This window comes from Staurois parvus, unplaced genomic scaffold, assembly GCF_062004578.1.
Source record: "Staurois parvus isolate SC_StPar_1 unplaced genomic scaffold, SC_StPar_1.0 ptg002198l, whole genome shotgun sequence".
In the NCBI taxonomy this organism is placed as follows: Eukaryota; Metazoa; Chordata; class Amphibia; order Anura; family Ranidae; genus Staurois; species Staurois parvus.
The window spans coordinates 44,874-57,305 of NW_028319994.1; the positions used below are offsets into that span (position 1 = coordinate 44,874).

Below are 12,432 nucleotides of genomic sequence, written 5' to 3' on the forward strand. Positions count from 1 at the left end.
CACACTGCTGGTGTGTAGAATTTTTTGACATAGGGTGCTGGCAGACTACGGGCCTCCCATAGCTGCTGCCAGGCCCCTAATCTGCCATAGGCCCCTATATACCGCCTCCTCATGCTGCTGCCAGGTCCAGAGTCTGTCATGGGTCCCTGTACGGCCTCCCATTGCTGCTGTCTCCATCGCCACACTCTGCCATGTGCCACTTTCAGGTCTCCTCACACACTGCTGGTGTGTAGAATTTTTTGACATAGGGTGTTGGCAGATTACGGGCCTCCCATTGCTGCTGCCAGGCCCCTAATCTGCCATAGGCCCCTATATACCGCTTCCTCATGCTGCTGCCAGGTCCAGAGTCTCTCATGGGTCCCTGTACGGCCTCCCATTGCTGCTGTCTCCATCGCCACACTCTGCCATGTGCCACTTTCAGGTCTCACACACTGCTGGTGTGTAGAATTTTTTGACATAGGGTGCTGGCAGATTACGGGCCTCCCATAGCTGCTGCCAGGCCCCTAATCTGCCATAGGCCCCTATATACCGCCTCCTCATGCTGCTGCCAGGTCCAGAGTCTCTCATGGGTCCCTGTACGGCCTCCCATTGCTGCTGTCTCCATCGCCACACTCTGCCATGTGCCACTTTCAGGTCTCCTCACACTGCTGGTGTGTAGAATTTTTTGACATAGGGTGCTGGCAGTTTACGGGCCTCCTATAGCTGCTGCCAGGCCCCTAATCTGCCATAGGCCCCTATATACCGCCTCCTCATGCTGCTGCCAGGTCCAGAGTCTGTCATGGGTCCCTGTACGGCCTCCCATTGCTGCTGTCTCCATCGCCACACTCTGCCATGTGCCACTTTCAGGTCTCCTCACACACTGCTGGTGTGTAGAATTTTTTGACATAGGGTGCTGGCAGATTATGGGCCTCCCATAGCTGCTGCCAGGCCCCTAATCTGCCATAGGCCCCTATATACCGCCTCCTCATGCTGCTGCCAGGTCCAGAGTCTGTCATGGGTCCCTGTACGGCCTCCCATTGCTGCTGTCTCCATCGCCACACTCTGCCATGTGCCACTTTCAGGTCTCACACACTGCTGGTGTGTAGAATTTTTTGACATAGGGTGCTGGCAGATTACGGGCCTCCCATAGCTGCTGCCAGGCCCCTAATGTGCCATAGGCCCCTATATACCGCCTCCTCATGCTGCTGCCAGGTCCAGAGTCTGTCATGGGTCCCTGTACGGCCTCCCATTGCTGCTGTCTCCATCGCCACACTCTGCCATGTGCCACTTTCAGGTCTCCTCACACACTGCTGGTGTGTAGAATTTTTTGACATAGGGTGTTGGCAGATTACGGGCCTCCCATTGCTGCTGCCAGGCCCCTAATCTGCCATAGGCCCCTATATACCGCTTCCTCATGCTGCTGCCAGGTCCAGAGTCTCTCATGGGTCCCTGTACGGCCTCCCATTGCTGCTGTCTCCATCGCCACACTCTGCCATGTGCCACTTTCAGGTCTCACACACTGCTGGTGTGTAGAATTTTTTGACATAGGGTGCTGGCAGATTACGGGCCTCCCATAGCTGCTGCCAGGCCCCTAATCTGCCATAGGCCCCTATATACCGCCTCCTCATGCTGCTGCCAGGTCCAGAGTCTCTCATGGGTCCCTGTACGGCCTCCCATTGCTGCTGTCTCCATCGCCACACTCTGCCATGTGCCACTTTCAGGTCTCCTCACACTGCTGGTGTGTAGAATTTTTTGACATAGGGTGCTGGCAGTTTACGGGCCTCCTATAGCTGCTGCCAGGCCCCTAATCTGCCATAGGCCCCTATATACCGCCTCCTCATGCTGCTGCCAGGTCCAGAGTCTGTCATGGGTCCCTGTACGGCCTCCCATTGCTGCTGTCTCCATCGCCACACTCTGCCATGTGCCACTTTCAGGTCTCCTCACACTGCTGGTGTGTAGAATTTTTTGACATAGGGTGCTGGCAGATTACGGGCCTCCCATTGCTGCTGCCAGGCCCCTAATCTGCCATGGGCCCCTATACCGCCTCCTCATGCTGCTGCCAAGTCCAGAGTGTGTCATGGGTCCCTGTACGGCCTCCCATTGCTGCTGTCTCCATAGCCACACTCTGCCATGTGCCACTTTCAGGTCTCCTCACACTGCTGGTGTGTTGAATTTTTTGACATAGGGTGCTGGCAGATTACGGGCCTCCCATTGCTGCTGCCAGGCACGTAATCTGCCATGGGCCCCCGTACCGACTCCTCATGCTGTGACGTTGCAACAAGGTGGAATTCAACCCTACATATGTTAGACCGCCTTTACGAACAGCGAAAGGCCATCACCGATTTCCTGATGTTAAAAGCGGATAAAGGTACTCCCTGTGTAACTTAGATGTCAGCCATTGGCAGCTCATGCGTGACACCTGCGCTTGCTCAGGCCCTTTGAGGAGGCCACGCTATTCGTGAGTCGGCAGGACTATGGGATGAACGACGTCATTCCTCTGTTGCACGTCCTGGAACAAATGCTGTTAACAATGGCTGGTCAGGGTGCGGTAGACGTGGCCCACAGATCTCAACGCCACATGACCCCTGTGGGGGCAGGACAGGAAGAAGAGGAGGAGGTAGAGGAGGACATTGGTGCTCAGGAATTATTGAGTGAAATGGGTGGTTTTTCCACTCAGCGGACAGGAGTGGAGGAGCAGGAGCATCTGGTAGAGGAGGAGGAGGAGGAGGAGACAGAGGACCCAGACGCACCGTGGCAGTATGCTGTGGAGATGGAGGCAGGGAGTCCCTCGCATTCCTTGGCACAAATGGCCCATAGCATGCTCGCTTGCTTGCGTAGCGACAGCCGAATAATAACCATCAGACAGAGGGATGACTTTTGGCTGTCCACCTTGTTGGACCCTTGCTACCGTTCAAAAATGGTGGCCTTTTTCACACCTGCTGAGAGGGAGGCCAAAATAACGTACTATAAAAACCACCTATGTAGTCAGCTGGTCTCTGCCTGTCTGCGCCAACGTCCATCCTCAGACACTGTGGGCCCTGTGCGCTCGCGTTCCGCTGCCATGGCAGCAGGGGAGGGGTGGGGTGGTAGGAGCAGTGGCAGCTCCACCAGCTGCGGCTGCCTCAGTCTGCAGTCGATGATGAGTAGCTTTCTTCACCAGCGCAGTGAGGAAACTACTAACCAGCCGCAGCAGCAGCAGCATCAGGTGGACCTGGAGCAGGACCTCAAACAACAGGCTTAGGCCTACTTGGACAGCACCCTGCCAACCGAGGTAGACAATCCCCTTGACTACTGGGCAACGAAACTTGACCTTTGGCCCCAACTAGCTGAATTTGCCCTTGAAAGGCTGTCATGCCCGGCCAGTAGCGTGGCATCGGAGCGCGTGTTTAGTGCGGCAGGAGGTATTGCAACTCCGCGGAGGACACGACTGTCCACCCAAAGTGTGGAGAGACTGACGTTTGTGAAAATGAATCAGGCGTGGATTAGTCTGGATTTCAAACCACCAGTTCCTGACACAACTGACTAAATCCGCCATGAATCATGCCCCAAACATGTGCCACTTTCAGGTCTCCTCACACTGCTGGTGTGTTCCATTTTTTGTCATAGGGTGCTGGCAGATTACGGGCCTCCCATAGCTGCTGCCAGGCCCCGAATCTGCCATGGGCCCCTATACCGCCTCCTCATGCTGCTGCCAAGTCCAGAGTCTCTCATGGGTCCCTGTACGGCCTCCCATTGCTGCTGTCTCCATCGCCACACTCTGCCATGTGCCACTTTCAGGTATCCTCACACTGCTGGTGTATTCCATTTTTTGTCATAGGGTGCTGGCAGATTACGGGCCTCCCATAGCTGCTGCCAGGCCCCTAATCTGCCATGGGCCCCTATACCGCCTCCTCATGCTGCTGCCAGGTCCAGAGTCTGTCATGGGTCCCTGTACGGCCTCCCATTGCTGCTGTCTCCATCGCCACACTCTGCCATGTGCCACTTTCAGGTCTCCTCACACTGCTGGTGGGTTCCATTTTTTGTCATAGGGTGCTGGCAGATTACGGGCCTCCCATAGCTGCTGCCAGGCCCCTAATCTGCCATGGGCCCCTGTTGTCGCTTGTTGGCATATTCCGCTCGTTCAGATGCTCCTTCTCCTGCTACTCCTCTTCACGGATTCCGTCAGCAGTCTTTCTTGGAATCCGTTTCCAAGAGACAACAGTTTGCGAGCACGCACCAGACGGTGCAGAAACTGAACGTCCTCCTGTCCAAGTTGCTGCTGCCAGGCTCGTAATCTGTCATGCGCCCCTGTACCGCCTCCTCATGCTGCTGCCAGGTCCAGAGTGTGTCATGGGCCCCCGTACCGACTCCAAATGCTGCTGCCAGGCCCGTAATCTGTCATGGGCCCCTGTACCGCCTCCCCATGCTGCTGCCAGGTCCAGATTGTGTCATGGGTCCCTGTACGGCCTCCCATTGCTGCTGCCAGGCCTGTAATCTGCCATGGGCCCCCGTACCGACTCCTCATGCTGCTGCCAGGCCCGTAATCTGCCATGGGCCCCTGTACCGCCTCCTCATGCTGCTGCCAGGTCCAGAGTGTGTCATGGGTCCCTGTACGGCCTCCCATTGCTGCTGTCTCTATCGCCACACTCTGCCATGTGCCACTTTCAGGTCTCCTCACACTGCTGGTGGTTTCCATTTTTGTCATAGGGTGCTGTATGGCCTCCCATTGCTGCTGCCTCCACCGCCACACTGTGGCTCCACACTCTGGTTTTGGCCCCGTGACTGCCCAAATGAGTGAAGTGTGCGGTGATTCTAAGATCGACGGCACTCATCTGCATGTCATACTGCCTGACAGTATTATTTCTCTTCCCCAGCAGACTCCAAGGGCATTTAAATTAAAGGTACAGTGTTCAGCACTAATATTAAGTCTCTCTGAAGCCTAGAAACACCCTTTTTTAAGTTAAATTCACAGCGAATATATTCGACTCGAATCGAAATTTTTCTACGAATTCGCCGAATCAGTCGAATCGAATTTTTGAATACTTCGCTCATCTCTAGTAATAATAATCACAATAAAATAAGAGATAGAAAACTTTTTTTTACAATACTGTGTTCAGCTCAAAACTCTCACAGAGACCTTTTGGAGATATTGTATCAAGCTTGTAAATCCAGAACGTCTCCCTTTTGCAAAAACATTCTTCAGGAGGGAGACTGCTTGGTATGACTTCTATGATCCATACTATAAAACCCAAAGTGGAGCTGCCATGCATTTCCAAAACTGCTTGGTATGGCTTCTATGATCCATACTATAGGACCCAAAGTAGAGCCTCCATGCATTTCCAAGACTGCTTGGTATGACGTCTATGATCCATACTATAAGACCCAAAGCAGAGCTGCCATGCATTTCCAAAAAATGTCTGGTAATGTTGTGATCATTCTTGCCTTTTTCTATGAATTGCCTTTGTCCTCTGAAGCTCTGATGGTACACCCTGGTAAGCCACAGTGAAATGAAAGGCTATACATTCTGTGGAGCAATTATGAAATGACGTGATCGGTGTACTGTCTACTATTCAACTGTCTTTTAGGTAACAATAGACCTTAAAGGGGATCACCCAGCAATATGGACCATTGTTGATTGGAGCACTGTGCAGGTGACATGGCAGACACACTTGGTATGCAGTCTGACTACATAACAATGAGAGCAGACATAGCTTCAGTTGGGCCTTAAGCCTCACGGAAGCCACACCGAAAAATACAGCAAGTGGATAATGTTGTTCACTGGCATGAAAAAACAAAAACATATTTGAGGTGTCGGGATACCAGATATGCACATACTTTTCCAGGTTACTAAGTCACTAAGGGGTTCATTTAAAAATCAGCAGTACAGCATAAAAATAACAACCCCCCGCCTCCCCAAAAAAGTCACACTTTCATAAAGCATAGTGGTGTGCCTTGCCCTTCATTGGCTTTGAGAGTACAAAGCCTGTGGAGTCCAATAATTGAATGGTGGAGTGGGAAAAGAATACCTGGAGGAAAGCCTGGTTGCATGGCCTGTCAATGTGACATATATGACTCTCTCTGCTGCAATGCAGAGGTGTGCTTCACAAATGTGCATTGCCCCTCACTGGCTTTGAGAGTGCAATAAAAATAAATGGCAAAGTAAGAAAAAAAGAGGAAAACTCAGTTGAGTGACCTGTCAATGTCAAATGTATGGCTCGTCACCAATCAGGGAGATGCATTTAGCAAGGGAATTCTTCGGGAGCACAGCAGCCTCAACACCATGTCCTGCATTTTATGAATGCCCTGTGTGCCATTGGTGGGCCTTGGTGTAGACCTACACTGCCAAGTATCACGGGTAGCGGATAACAATATCAACTCTCCTTTCTTAATAAGCCCTTTGGTAATGAAGGAGAAAAGAAACTTAAAATAATAAACACAATTATTTATTTCAGGTACTTTTATAGCACTGTCAATTTACACAGCGCTTTGCATATATAAGCTGATCTTGAGCTCCAGTCCACTGACTTTCCTCAGGCTGAGATGATGTAATCAGTCTGCTGCAGACAGGAGGTAGCATTTCCTCAGTCTCTCCCCCCTCTAGTGATCAGACCACAACATTGTAACTGTAGAAAGTCACAAGGTGAGAGGCTGCAGCAGGAGATGATTTGCTTAGACCCTGGAGACAAGTTTTACATGATGGTGTAATTTCTGAGCCTGAATCTCAGTCCAGGCCCTGGGTGATGGCTGAACAAACATGGCTCCATCCTTACTGGGAGAGAGAAGCAGATGAAGGCATTGTCAGGGGAGTACTGAGATCTCTGTGAATAAACACCTGGAAGTGTTACGTGACACATCACTTATAATGCATGTAACAAATGATAAATCTGATGGTGGACCCACATAAAAGAGAACCAATACTAGTTTTGGGTCAGTGGTTAATGAAACATTATTTTTTAAGATTGTGTTTTTAAATTGATGTAGTATATCTGTTACTATTTGTATTAAATATTTGTTTTAAAAGTAAACATCTATTACAGGGGCAGCCATGACTAAGGATTCAGGGACCCTGATGGGTTTCTAAAGGGACAGCACAGCAGAAGCTGTATACCTTCAGACTCTCTGACTGTAACTCAGTAACCTGAGCAGACACAGAGGAGGCTGCCATTGCTAATCTCCTTCTAAAATGCTGTTCGGACCTTTTGTCTTCATTCCAGAACAACGAAGAAGTGCGCAGACCAGATATGAAGAAGTGCGCAGACCAGATATGAAGAAGTGCGCAGACCAGATATGAAGAAGTGCGCAGACCAGATATGACCTCACTGACCTCATACTTGCCTCAAAAATATTGAGAGAGCCAGGAAACCGGCATTTTTAGATGTTGGTCAGCAATGACACCTCTGTACTTATCTCAGGTCAGGTTTCTATTAAGTATGAAATTCAAGCTCTGGCAGTTACTGTAGGAGTATACAAGCCGTTAGAGGAATGCCCAGGAGACAAAGAAGTATTGTGGGATTATTTTGACTCTGTCACTATGCCAACATCCGCTCTGGGACACGTATACATGCTTGGCTCTGACATTTACCTGTCCTCTAAGCTCCCTCAAGGCTAAACTGCAGAAATAGAAAAATATATCCCACAAGATAGATGCCAGGTGAGTATGCCGCTGTGCAACAGTGAAAACACCAATAAATGATAACAAAAGAACAGCGCAAACAAAAAGCTCCAAATATACATTATATGGGTGAACAAACAATAAATCAAATGTCCATATAAAAAAGTCCTTATTCCCAGTGAAAAAAATATTCAAAAATATGCTTCCACCTTCCACCACGTGATTAAATAATATCAACCGCACTCACCAGATCTAGGTGAGTAATGAGCCTTATAGGATATAAGGGATCCTATACCCCCTCCAAAAAGATCAGCTATTCTTTTCCACCCTGATTGGGTATATTACTCGCCTCCACCTTACTCCTCCATAAGCTCCTCAATGGTGCAAAGAAAAAGAAACCACATAGTGTAATACTGCCAAATTGATATTAAATGTAAAGATAAAGCCAGGCCACTCACATGATAGAATAAAATAGAAAGCCTTGTTTAATGGCTTAAATACATCCACAGTCCAAAGTTAAAAACAGGGACCTCCCGATTCTGTTATGTTGCAGAGGATGAGACAGCCTTCCACCTCTAAGATGGCCGCTTGGAACGCACCCTTCAGTGTGCGCTCCAATCACCGGCAATGACGTGAACCAGAATGACGGCGGACCGGAAGTGCGTCAAGTGCGTCGACTTCCGGTCCGCCACCATTCTGGTTCACGTCATTTCCGGTTCATGGTGGAGAAGAATAGCTGATCTTTTTGGAGGGGGTATAGGATCCCTTATATCCTACAAGGCTCATTACTCACCTAGATCTGGTGAGTGCGGTTGATATTATTTAATCACGTGGTGGAAGGTGGAAGCATATTTTGAATATTTTTTTCACTGGGAATAAGGACTTTTTTATATGGACATTTGATTTATTGTTTGTTCACCCATATCTTGTATATTTGGAGCTTTTTGTTTACGCTAAACTCCAGAAATATTTAAAAGACACCAACTAATGAAGATTTCTATCCATTTATACGTCACTGAGTAAATGTAAATACCTGAATTTGGCCTGGTATCAGCCTCTGGTAGTCCCTTTACAGCGGAGCTCATTCTGGAACAGGGAGACGCAACAGAGGAAGCAAATTAATTGTCTCATGTGCTGACAAGAAGCATGCTGATAGGAGGAGAGAGCAAAGTGAGAGATGAGATCTTAGGCCTACTGCTTCTTCTTTTATTGACCTTTCACAAGCTGGGGGAAAGACAAGACCTGTAAGGGCTAGCACAAGTCCGATGTCCTGGCACTAGAGAGCAATGAGTCCATGTTTGCCCTGGAGGAAAAGAAGTAACATTGTGGGGAGCCAGAAAATCTTGCTGGTGGGGGTTGCAGGCCTCAGGAGGGGGTGGCCCACTGGGAGCCCCCATCTTTCAGGCCCTTTATATAGCTGCTGTGTGTGTTGATGTTCTCCATGTAACATACAAGCCGCATACAATGACTTCCATTCACTCTGAGCTCTTCTACAAGAACCATGTGTTGTGTTGTGTTCATCTGTGACTCCATTATGTTCTGTCTGATTTCTACACCAATAAGAATACATATCAGATTTTTCTTTATCTCTAATGTCTGATCTCTGTATTGTTTTTAGGAGTTTGCCAGAAATTCAGGTCAACCAAAGTTCCTTTGCTCTGTGTTTTAATTGGAGCAGCAATATCAGTAACTCTGATCATCATCCTTAGTGCTCTTCTGGCTGCATGTAGTAAGTCTGATTTTCTACAACTCTACAGAATTTCTATCAATAAGAAAACAAGGCAGAATCTGACAAAAGGAAAATCAATATTTCAAAGAACAATTCCAATCCTACAAAATTTCTGCTGCTAATAGTACAATGTGTGTGTATTCTTGTATATTCTAAGAAGGATGAGGAAAGGCTACATCCAAAAAAAATGCCTCTAGTGTGTATAGAAGCCGGCAGATTGTGCCACCTCTTTCATTTGTCCTGTCTTGGAGTTCTTAAGCTGGCCATACACTAGTAGATTCTTGAACAAATATTCCCAAAGACATTCATATGAAAATTCTCAGAACATTCGATGACTTGATAAATGTTATTCAAAAGTACTTCAAAATGTTGGAATGAGTGGATTTTACAAACAGAAACCACATTCCCTGTTAGAGATTTGTTCGTTCAAGAATTTTCCAGATTTACTCGTCACTTAGGTTGAAAACAAACATTCATCCGACCCCATTAATGCTTTGAAAATCGTACCAACATTTAAAAAAAAAAAAAAAAAACATCATGTCTACTGGTGTATGCTTTTGCTTGGTCTTCCTGTTGTTGATTTTAAATGATATCTAATCCCCCCCCCCCCAAAAAAAAAAAATTATATATATATTTATTGTAGTTTACCAGCCCTTAGATGTGGTGGCTACATCAGTTTTTTCTTTTTCCAGTTTTGTTTTTTTTATTTTCACATGGTGATCCTGCAAACAACAGACTCCCTGCTGTCACTTTGGGATTTATTTACTAGAGCTGGCTCACTCAGAATCTCATGTACTGTGCATGGGAGCCAATCAGCTTCTAACCTTCAAAACAGATACACAGAGACCCCAATTTACTAAAGGAGTAGAGCATATTCATTTGTAAAGGGAATTTTGACTTATGTTAGTGAACATGGAAAATTGAAAGAAAAATTGAAAGAAAATTGAAAGTAAATGGATTTCTGCTTGAACATGGTTTGATGGCTCCCCAATGGGTGATGCGGCATGTCTACTCTCAGATTAAATATTAGTTTTAGGTGGACTGACCATTTAACGTGTCACCATAGAAAAACCTGAACACAATGGAAAGTATTGAGGATTCCCTTAATAGAGACATTTACAAATGGGCAATGTATTTGTAATAATATGAATTTTCATTCATGAATTGGGGAGTCCTTTATATTAGAGTACTTGTATTCTCTCCCTGCCATGGCAGGAGGTTCAGATGTAAGACCCCACTAGAGGTTGTCCTTCTCTTGCCTAAACTCATAGCTGATGATTGTCAAAGCTGAGAAAACCTTATATAACAAAGGTGATGTCAGGATTTCATGAATTAAAACTAAAGCCTTTATTAATTAACAGGTTCCCACACTCCCCCCCAGCAGCCCAGACAGTGTCAGTTATTACCTCTGAACTCTGTCATTCTCTATGGGAACCTTACAGCCTGACCCTGGGCTGACATTTCCACTTTGGCAGGGAAAGAATAACAGAACACAGCACACACACCCATCACTGAGAGCAGTATAACTAATTAGGATGGAGATATATATATACAGTACCAATTTCTGGTTGTTGTATTATTGTAAAGTGTATATATAGACCTTTATTTTATTTTTAGAGCAGAGTAGGAAAGAGTTAAAACCTCTGTCAGTTTACTTTTTTTTTTCCACCTGTGTCCCATTTGGGGAGATTTCCCTTCAGTTCCTGTCAACAGAGATGCAGAAGGAAATGAGAGGAAATCTCTCCACAGTGAGGGGAATTACCCTGGTAGGCAGTAGTTACCTGCACAGGCATTTCCATTGTAAGATTTCCCCACACCTACTGCTCTGGTGACAGCTCAACAATGACACATTCCCAGAACTTTCTGTCCCAATACCAGTGTTACCAAGACAAATGGATGGGGTGAATCACCCCTTAGGGGATGTGATAGACAGCAATAAAGACTTGGCAGATGTTCTAACCCCTTGCCACTCTATCCACAAAAAAAGTAAAAAAAGAACATTGACTTTATATACCGTATTTTCCGGCGTATAAGACGACTTTTTACCCCTTGAAAATCTTCCCAAAAGTCGAGGGTCGTCTTATACGCCGGTAACGGCATGCTGACACTCCCAACAGAAGGGAAACTAAGTACAGGGGTGGGCAGGGGCTGCTGTCTCTTACCTGGCTCTGGTCCCACGACGATCCGGTCCAGGAAGCACGGCTGCTCCTTCCTTCGGTTCGTCCACTGGATGTTCGCGCGGCTGCTCGGCTCCGCCTCCTCACCGGTGATTGGCCGCCAGAACTGTAGCTCAGGAAAGGCACATAGGCGGCCAATCACCGGCGAGGAGGCGGAGCTGAGCGGCCCCGCGAAAATCGAGTGGAGATGCAGGTAAGTGTGCCGTGCTTAGGTGCTGCTGCAACCACATATGCTGGCTGCAGCAGCACCGTACTGGAACAGGGGTCAGCAAGTGTCAGTGGGAGGAATAGTGCCCCATCATTGATGTCACTGATACCAATGATGGGGCACTATTCCTGCCACTGATACCAATGATGGGACACTATTCCTCCCACTGACACCAATGATGGGGCACTATTCCTCCCACTGACACCAATGATGGGGCACTATTCCTTCCACTGACACCAATGATGGGACACTATTCCTCCCACTGACACCAATGATGGGGCACTATTCCTCCCACTGACACCAATGATGGGACACTATTCCTCCCACTGACACCAATGATGGGGCGCTATTCCTCCCACTGATACCAATGATGGGACACTATTCCTCCCACTGACACCAATGATGGGGCACCATTCCTCCCACTGATACCAATGATGGGGCACTATTCCTCCCACTGATACCAATGATGGGACACTATTCCTCCCACTGACACCAATGATGGGGCACTATTCCTCCCACTGACACCAATGATGGGACACTATTCCTCCCACTGATACCAATGATGGGACACTATTCCTCCCACTGACACCAATGATGGGGCACTATTCCTCCCACTGACACCATTGATGGGGCGCTATTCCTCCCACTGACACCAATGATGGGGCACTATTCCTTCCACTGACACCAATGATGGGGCGCTATTCCTCCCACTGACACCAATGATGGGGCACTATTCCTTCCACTGACA

At 47.8% G+C, this 12,432-nt stretch overlaps 1 protein-coding gene across 1 annotated transcript in view; it reads left to right on the forward strand.

The window, feature by feature from the left end:
- LOC149431621 (C-type lectin domain family 2 member B-like) overlaps nucleotides 1-12,432 on the forward strand; it is a 55,262-nt gene that overhangs the window by 23,867 nt on the left and 18,963 nt on the right. The window contains exon 3 of the mRNA XM_089665459.1: nucleotides 9,189-9,299. Within this exon, the coding sequence (XP_089521585.1) occupies nucleotides 9,189-9,299 (111 nt within the window). The remainder of the gene's footprint in view (nucleotides 1-9,188; nucleotides 9,300-12,432) is intronic.